Below are 9,498 nucleotides of genomic sequence, written 5' to 3' on the forward strand. Positions count from 1 at the left end.
TACGTCTCCTAATTGATCAAAGATCCATTTGCCAACAATAACTTTCTCAAATTCACACCAGAAGATCTCCAAAAAACCACATCAAGTTAGACATGTCAGAATTGACAAGAGAAAATAAGCAATGAGATATTGAAAATGCTATCTAATGAAATCAACAAGTAATACTTCATGTCTTTCTTCATTACAATGAGCATACAATAGCAAGACCTTTGTAGCTCTGTTTAATATTGAGAGAGAAGAAGAAGAGATGATAGACACACCAAATAGACTCCCAAAGACTGGTTCATATTGATCACTAGTTACACATATATAGGTGAGACCTAGTTCAAGTCAAGGTGAGATATATATAGCTCTAGCACATGGCCATCCCCCAATCTATGATGCCTACTTAGAATCTAGACTTTCCAACAAAATCCAATAATATTTTTCTTGGGTGCAAGTCTGTGTGCATCCACCTTCCTACGTGCAGCCTTCCCAAACCATCTACAAGTGCATGGATGATATGGAGGAGATTCTCACAAAAGACATTGATTCAAGCATCATCTTCCTTCTCTAATGTAGCTTGGACTACCCCGCTTACTATGGCCATCAGATCCGCTCCTCCTCTTAGAACATGGTGGAAGCAGTGTGTGAACCTACCTTGGTCCATTGGCAAAATTTGAAGAAACTGCAACAAGCTACCACCATTAAAGTATGGTGTGGTGGTCCACAGTGGCTCTTCTCGGGTTGTTTCGATCACACGTACAAGGACTGGGTGTAAAATCTGTATGAGTTGTTCTCTCCTTGCTTCTCATGTATGCGTCCTAATATTGTCCTTGTACTTCTTTTCGACATATTCCACATGATATGGTAACCCTGCAGCTCCTACCAACTGCAATTTAAAAATAGTGCCATAGGATCTTGAGCCAATTTTCTTGCCAACTTGGATCTCCCTCTCTGTGACATAGGCCAAGATTGACACTCTATCTATGTTACTAGCCACGTGTAGTGCCCTTTGAACCTCATCATTTCTCAATGGTTGAGAGGGTATAGAGGCTTGCTGCTCTTCACCTGTAGGCAAGGACGTAGCTCACCCATAAGCTGCTGCACCCTTCTTTTCCCAGCTCTTAGCCACTATGACATGACGATCTGACGCAATGAGCTTACTCTTGTGCTTGGCCCATACACTCGTCCATTGTATTAATTTGAAGACTTCAAACTCTTGTGCAAGAGTAGGGTCTGCATTGCATGCTTCATTGAAGCGGGTCTCTGCATTCCTAATAAAGCTATAAGCCCCCCAAAGCATGGCATCTATCTCCCATTGCACCCGGCTCACAAGGTGATCATGACCTTCAAGTTGCAAACTGGTCTTAGCATCTCCAAGAATCCTCCTCTTGATAGTGTTAACTCCCTCTGAACTAGATAGTGTTGATTCCATCTCACTCTCCTCCAGGTTGCACACCCTAATAAAAAAGGCATCCCAAATGCTTCTCATCACTCTCTTGCACTCACCCTTACTTAGCTCGTCCCATACTTTTCGCTTAGTGCCAATGGTTGAGGCCATGCTTGCGATTAGATCTTGCTGTGTGTGTGCGGAAAGCTTTCTTCCTTAACACTAGCAAAGAGTTGTAGTTGCCACACAATAGTGAGCAGGCAGGCATCTGACAATAACTTAAACCCTATGCATGCATGAAATGCAAATGCAAATGATTTCAATGCCCATATGCAAATGATTTCAATGCATGCATGCATGACATGCAAGATAACTTTGTAAAAAATTAGCAATCCAAATCACTGAGGTTGTAACCACATTAGCAATATCATCATTTGAGAAAAGTTGAAAGAGGTTACCATTCTGAGGAGAAACTACTATGGTATGTCCATCTTTTTCAATCCGACACTATGTGTGGTCAAAGCCAATAAAGAGACCAAGATCAACAAGTTGTGCAACAGAAAGAAGATTTCTCTGAAGTTCTGAAACATGGAGAACGCCTCGCAAGACTCTTGTTGAAGAAAATGTGCCAAGATATAGATCACCAACACCCATGACTTGACAAGTAGTGTCATCAGCAAGATAAACCAATTTCTTATGAGGAAGGGCATGATAATTATGTAACCATTGAGATTGATATGTCATATTACCAGTAGCATTATAATCAACAATAAGATTTGAGACATGAGAACAGATATGATTTGCCTCTTGATGCGTATGGGCATCTTGTTGTTGAGCAGCATATGCTTGAGTACGTTTGCGATCATAATGTCTCTTGTAACACTGAAAGGATGCATGATTTCCGCCACAATTGTTAGAGCTATATATAGCTTGCCTTATGAAGGTTGAGTAGCAAAGCACTTACAGAAAGACTCAGCAAGCAATGAACTAAATGAGAAACTGGTCAGTAAAGGATGCACTAAATAAAAACTAGCTTAATATATGTGAAGCATCATTAGCTTTTACTTTTGCAAAAGCAGCATGAAACCACAGGTGATGAAGCACTAAACTTTTATTTTCACCGATGGCCTAATAGAAATAAAAAATTGCTTTCATATGATAGATAACCTTTTGTTGAAGTGATTTTCTCAATCAAGTTTTTGGTTTATTGAATGTATATAATTATCACTAGAAAAGCATGTAGATTGGGCTACCTTACTCTTAATGACAAGATTGAGACTCTACTTGGCATCGATTAAATAAGATCTTGATCCCTAAAGATTGACTACGCTTACAACAAGACCCTGCGCTCTTGGTTTTTATGGATATGACGTTGGGTCTCCTCTTCATCTAAAATTTATGGAGTCCCATAGCTAAAGAAGTTTGCTTTATGTGATTGAGCATCTTATTTGTTCATGTGGGAATGTAAAAGCATGATATGCCAGTGTGTTAAATCCAAGGGAACACAAATAATGAGTGCAAGATGGTGTTATTAACTGGTGGAGACTGAAAGCGGGAGGGCGACACCATATCAAGAAGCTTCTTATCATTAAGTATATATATATATATATATTAATTGCTTTCGCTTTTGCTTCAAATATTGTTGATTCTATGAAAGTATGAACCTTTTCCATCCTCATGTCCTAGATCAGTTCTTCTCTATTATGAGTGTTCATCTTCCTGTCCAAACACTCTTCTACCAGTTTATTGAATGACAACAAGCAGCAAAAAGAAATAATCATAACTTTCTTACCTAAAATTGGAATATAGTGATACAACCAGTCAAAATAATCGGCGCATATGCTTCGAATAAGCTAACGCAAGTCGTTTTCATCAATCATGACCATAACGCTTATTTGTAATGCATCTTTGATAACTTTTGCATATCAACAGAAAACCTAGCGATCAAGTAGTTGAAACGATAAGAAAGAATGTTCTGCAAATGATCGTGTTGTTAGATTGACAAAAAACATATCACTTTCTACTCACAGTCATGCTAAAGTGTAGCTAGGTTCTGATACTAGAACAGATATGATTTGCCTCTTGATGCATATGGGCATCTTGTTGTTGAATAGCATATGCTTGAGTATGTTCGCGATCATGACGCCTCTTGTAACACCAAAAGGATGAATGATTTCTGCCACAATATTCACAAGGAGTATTATTGGATAAGCGGGGTTTCTTAGTGGTAACACCATGTTCCTCATCATATTGCTGAGCCCAACAATTAGTGATAACATGACCATGCTTATCACAGTAAGAACAATGTTTCTGAGGATATTTGAGATGAGAAGAATTGCCACCTCTATATGGATGACCACCATGTCCAGATTTGGAGAAAGGACGCTTGCGAGCAACACAAGCTATCTCTAAATCTGCATCACCCATTATTATCATGACAGATTCATGAGGATCTTTACGACACTCGCGTCGTTGAGTGTACTCAATCAAAGAAATACATGTTTGATCAAAATCAATCTCATTTTTGTTGGAAAAGATGGTAACATTATTATCATAAAATGGATGTTGGACTGTTTGACCCATTTCCCACTGATACCTTTGTCAAATTTGCACCAGAAGACCTCTAAAAAACCACATCAAGTTAGACATGTCAAAATCGACAAGAGAAGATAAGCGATGAGATACTGAAAGCGCTATGTAATCAAATCAACAATTAATACTTCTTGTCTTTCTTCATTACAGTGAGCATACAATAGCAACACCTTTGTAGCTTTGATACCATGTTGAGAGAGAAGAAGAGATGATCGACACACCAAATAGACTCCCAAAGACTGATTCATCTTGATCACTAGTTACATATATATAGGTGAGACCTAGTTCAAGTTAGGGCAAGCTATATATAGCTCTAAAATTTCTTAGTACTATCTTAGCCATCCTCGTCGACCGCTCCAAGACACCCAAAGATGTGCTCATGCATGTTTAATTTCAATTTGAGGACACTCTTGCCCTTCTTTCATTGTGGCACAGGTTGCATCTCAAACTTAATAGTTCTTACTAGGTGAGAGTACACAAATTTTTGTGGATATATATCTTTTATAATTTATACGGTTCACGTGCTTATGAACTAAACTTGACATCTCTTGTTTGGAAATTATAGAAGTGGCCATCTCATGAATAGTAGTTGCTCAAGAATGAATGTGCATTTTCATGTTTAGGAAGTTCTAGCTACAAGTATTGACTCGAATTAATCTCATGCTTTTGCAGTGATTGATAAAATCCTAGGTGAACTTGAAGAAGCATCGTATTGAATTGTGGTGCCCTTGTTCGAACTTTAGTGGTACAACTAGATGAACATCAAGAAACATTCAGAACAACTTTAGAGGCGTTTTTACCATTACATTGCCAACTTTGCATTCATGACTCATGGATTTAGGTCAAGGAAATGCAGTTCTTCTCTGCCAGGTAAGAAATGGCTTTTTTATCATTAAGGCTAGCATGGATTTGTCTGCTCTTTGGGATCATAGATCTAAGAAATCAAATGCTATCCTAACGATTAGACAAATCAATGGCTCTTCTTGACAATAGAGGATGACTACAATTAATTGTATCTGGCATTTGGGAAGAAATCTAATGCAAGATAGCCCCTAGGGAAAGCACTATCGAGCTCTCCTATGGCCTTTCATCATAGTACTGGGTCCTTGGTTTTATGGTGTGTCTCTACGGGTAGCTCGTGGAGTAGAATCCCATAGCTATTTAATAGGTGGTATGTCTTGACAGGTAGCCCATGGAGTAGGATCCCTTAGCTATTTAACCGGTGGGGGTGTGGCTTTGGTATTTATGGAGAAAGTCTTTGAGCCCTCATGCATCTAGGTGCTATCTTTAATTGCCTCCTGAAATAGGATTGAAGTTGCTCCTATGTTCTTAGTTTTCAGATATTGTGATGTGTTGTTCTACTCACGGTTAGTCTTGTTGTATTGGTCTTTCAATTATACTAATGGGAAACTAGCCTATTGTGCCACTATGCAATGACTCTACTCTCAACAAAAGAAGAGTGAGACTTTAGACATCATTTTGTTTTGTTTCAATATTGTCTGATTCGTGCTCATAATGACATTGTCTTTTCGTGGCTGCAATCTTGCAATCTGCCATATGAAACTTCTTCAAGAGACTATCAATATACTTGAGCTGACTCATGAATGTGCTATCTGAATCTCTCCAAAACTCAATTCCAAGACAATAGTGCATAAGTCCAAGATCTTTCATGTCGAACTCTACAGATAAGTCTTGTTTCAATTTTTTGATGAAGCTATCCTTGCTTTCGGTCACAATCACATCATCTATGTACAAAAGTGCAATAGTAATGTCTTCCCCTTAAACTTTGTAGTAGAGAGTATGATCTGCATTGGACTTCATGTATCCCATATCAGCAAAATACCTATCGATTTTGCTGTACCAACTTCTAGGTGCTTGGTTTAAGTAATAGATACTTTTCTTGAGATGGCAAACCTTATTCTCATTTTTTGGTTCAACATGACCTGCTGGTTGTTGCATGTAGACTTCCTCGTCTAGATAACCATTGAGAAATGCATTCTTGACATCGAGCTGATACACATTCCATCTGCTGAGTGTTGCTAGTGATATCAAGAACTGTATGGAATCCATTTTTGCTACTGGAGCTATTGTACATTGAAAAAAGCTATTCTAAACACAAAATAACATGTCCTTGCAAGATGTTAGCCTCCACTTCAACCATGATGTAAAGACATATTTGCAGCAGTTCGGTAGAGATTGTTGTAAAGGCCTAGTGTGAACATGTCCCTCTAGGATGGTTAGCTCCACTTTGACCATGTCAACATTTGAAACAGTACGAATCTCCTTCACAATGGGGTGCATAAGAAGGTTCTATCCCAATATGGAAAGGTGTGTTCTCCTTTAACGACGCTAATCCATAAAATGAATGAACATAATGTCTGTTTAGTACTTATACAAACTACCGTGTGTGTAAAAGTTGCCTGGTAGAGAGAGCATGGGAATAAGTCTTGATGAATATAAATCTTTTGGAAGGCTCCACTTCAATGTTTTGCACACAATTCCAGAGGTTTTAAAGTCAATTATTTGCTATTTATGAGAGAGAGAGAGAGAGAGAGAGAGAGAGAGAGAGAGAGAGAGAGAGAGAGATGATATGATATGGTTGTATTAAAGTCCTCTTGAGATCCTTGACCAATGGTTTATGGATTCAGTAATAACTATTGACAACCAATAGTGATAGAAAATACTATGTAGTCGCTATGATATTAAAGACTACCTAGTAAGCAAGGTAAAGTGGTTCAATATTAGAATGTTATCCCGTTATTAGCTAAGGTATATTGCTATTACATTAAATTGCATACTTAAATGCATTATAAAAAATGGTCATAATTAGATTGTGTATATATGGTTTTATCGACCAATATATCGACACTTGCTTTTTTAAAATGGATATGGTTGTTAGAGCTATATATAGCTCGCCCTAACTTGAACTAGGTCTTACCTATATATGTGTAACTAGTGATCAATATGAATGAGTCTTTGGGAGTGTATTTGGTGTGTCTATCGTCTCTTCTTCTTCTCTCTCTTAACATGGTATCAAAGCAAATAAAATATATTTTGATGATGAGCTGCTTTATTACGAGAATGCCAATCGGTAGAGTCAGATCTCCATTGCTTAAAGAGAGGTCCTTGAGTCACAAGAGCATGATTCACACTTGCATCAAAGGGTTGGGATGGACAAACGAGATCACCAAGAACAATATTTGAAAGATTATCGCCTTCGAGTATCAATAACATCTTCACTTTTCAACCAGAAAAATCTTTTTCTTGAAACAGAGGAACAGATCGTTGGCTAGAAGGAAATCCGTTGATGATCATGCTTCGGGAGAATATGTGTGTCAAAGCTCACGTCAATGAGTGAGAATACAATGGTCGCTCTGAAAATATAGAGCTCGAGATACACCAAAAAAGGAAAGAACATGGGACAAGACTATGTTAGAAATAGCACACATGCGAAGAAAAGCACTCTGAGCTTGTTGATCATGAAATGACGATATTTTTGAAGAAAAGCAGAGCTTCTCGATCACGAAACGAAGATATTTTTGGCAAAAAGCAATATGATGTGCCGATCACGAAACCAATATGTTTATCACAAAGCCACGATATTCTTGGTGAAAAGCACTACCAGCGTGCTGACCACGAAACGAAGGAAAAAGTAGTCGGCATAAAAACTGACGTAACTTTTCGCTCCAAAGTTAGATCGAGGCGTTGAAGTGCTCAGAACGAAGAGCACGACAAGAACGATATTGAGGGTTCTTTTGAGAGTTTAGGTTTTGATGCTTAGGGTTTTCTCTCTCAAGGTTTTTGGATGAGAACTAATGCTAGAAATCAAGAAAGAGGCCATTGGCTCTTGATCAGAGACTCATCTAAACTTCAGACAAATGAAAGTGATACATGTGTTCTTCAATAACGTGATCAGGTATTATTTGAACTCTTTGATCGCATTTCTCACATGTTGGTAGATTACCTTAATAAGTAAAAGCATAGGTGGTCTTTTCTTCCTGATCATTTTGGGCCAATTAAAGTTGTCCGCAGAGATAGAGAGGATATCCATTAATTAATGATCTCTCAATAGCCATAGACAGCTTAGAATGGGCACGATTTTGCTACTTTGAAATATAATAATATGATAATGAATGCATGAAAATTTTATGTGGGAGATTATTTTGCATTTGTTTATACAAATGCTAGCTGCAGAATAGATGACATTTTTGAGATCATTAGGGTAATAGATGATCAGCGACGGCACACGATGCCGTTCTCGCCTCGGCTAGTACAGCTCGTGCTGGGCATCAACCCGAAGCCGGAATCCATGTTGTATTCATCCTCAGCAGCAGCACCAGCAGCAAAAGACGGATTGAAGCGAGCCACCTCACAGTCCACTGCAAAGAGGGAGGAGCTCTTGAACTTGTTGTAGCCTCCCATGATGGGCATCGGTACCCCGACTTTCACTCGGCTCTTGTAGTTCGCACCATAAGTCTGGCCCAACACCCCTTCCACTTCCGCCGACAGATCGTAGAAACTGAACTGTAAATCCAAATGCGCGAAGCAATCTTCCTCCGTGATCCCGTATTTGTGCACCTTGCTGTCTTCTTCGCTCACATAGTTCACGTTGATCGACACTCTGAGCAACCCTGTCACTTCCATCTCTACCGCATTCACCTCTTTTGTTCGCACTACCTTGAGTTCGCCGTGTGGGGATCTCCAGCTTGACCCGTTCTCGCTAGCTAGAATGACGGGAATTCCATCGTATGACACCTCCATTTGATCGATGCTATCATCCCACAACGCCACCTTCTTGGCGTTGATCTTGACTTTGTGCGAACCGTAGAGAATGCCCACTCCCTGCACCCAGGTGAAGTCTCTCATTCGACCCTCAGGACGCTTGCCGATGAAGTGGCCGTTTATGTGCACCTTCTTGTCGGACACCAGGCAGAAGTCTTCGTTGGCTTTTCCGTGGAAGTAAAAATAAACACCGTCTCCTCCTACAAAACGAGGGTCCTCGCATACGGCTCCCCGCTTACGGCAATCTTTTGCATCAACTCAAGGAACAGGCACAGCAGCGCCATGCCAATGGTTAATATCTAGAGAAGCAATCACATCACATGCAGCCAGATGATCTCTAATTGCAGTGAAAGAACGTATTCCGAAACACTACCTTTCGAGGGAAATGCGGGAGCTCACCATTAGGCTCGCACGTAGAACTGCATGCTGTACAGTCGATCTTGCATATCTTCTTTAACGGATTCTGCTCACGCGTTTTCGGGCAGTCGGATTTGCAAACAACGGTGCGATACGGTAGTCGACGGCAAAGCGGGCAATACTTGCGGTCGAACGCAAGTCCGCCTTCCATTTGCGTGGCGACCATCAAACAAAGGAGAGCTACAGCCAAGAGACGTTGTAGAGCCATTGCCGCAAAACAGGAGCCTTCCTATTAGAACTTCTAAATGCACGGAGAGAGCTTTGAACGGTGAGCATTTAAACTGCAGTACCGCAGGGAACACGAATATTAAATTAGCATTGGATCCACAATTATC

General features: G+C 39.8%; 1 protein-coding gene across 1 annotated transcript; it reads right to left on the bottom strand.

Moving 5' to 3' along the window:
- Nucleotides 1–8,197: 8,197 nt before the first annotated feature.
- On the bottom strand, nucleotides 8,198–9,371 carry LOC147892470 (uncharacterized). Its single transcript, XM_087387400.1, has 2 exons — nucleotides 9,146–9,371; nucleotides 8,198–8,991 (listed from the first exon to the last, which is right to left on the bottom strand). Exons 1-2 carry the CDS (start codon nucleotides 9,369–9,371, stop codon nucleotides 8,198–8,200), a joined length of 1,020 nt encoding a protein of 339 aa, XP_087243526.1.
- Between the last annotated feature and the right edge of the window lie 127 nt (nucleotides 9,372–9,498).

The sequence above is a fragment of the Dipteris shenzhenensis genome, chromosome 16 (genome assembly GCF_047967505.1).
Source record: "Dipteris shenzhenensis isolate YYH24624 ecotype China chromosome 16, Dip_SZ_1.0, whole genome shotgun sequence".
NCBI classification, from domain to species: Eukaryota; Viridiplantae; Streptophyta; class Polypodiopsida; order Gleicheniales; family Dipteridaceae; genus Dipteris; species Dipteris shenzhenensis.

What these genes read in the sequence shown, in the direction of transcription:
- LOC147892470 (XM_087387400.1), bottom strand. Translation starts at nt 9,371, where the DNA reads ATGGCTCTACAACGTCTCTTGGCTGTAGCTCTCCTTTGTTTGATGGTC. An exon ending in TTCTACGTGCGAGCCTAATG is followed by an intron (nt 8,992 to 9,145) that starts GTGAGCTCCCGC and finishes TTGATGCAAAAG; the next exon opens with ATTGCCGTAAGCGGGGAGCC.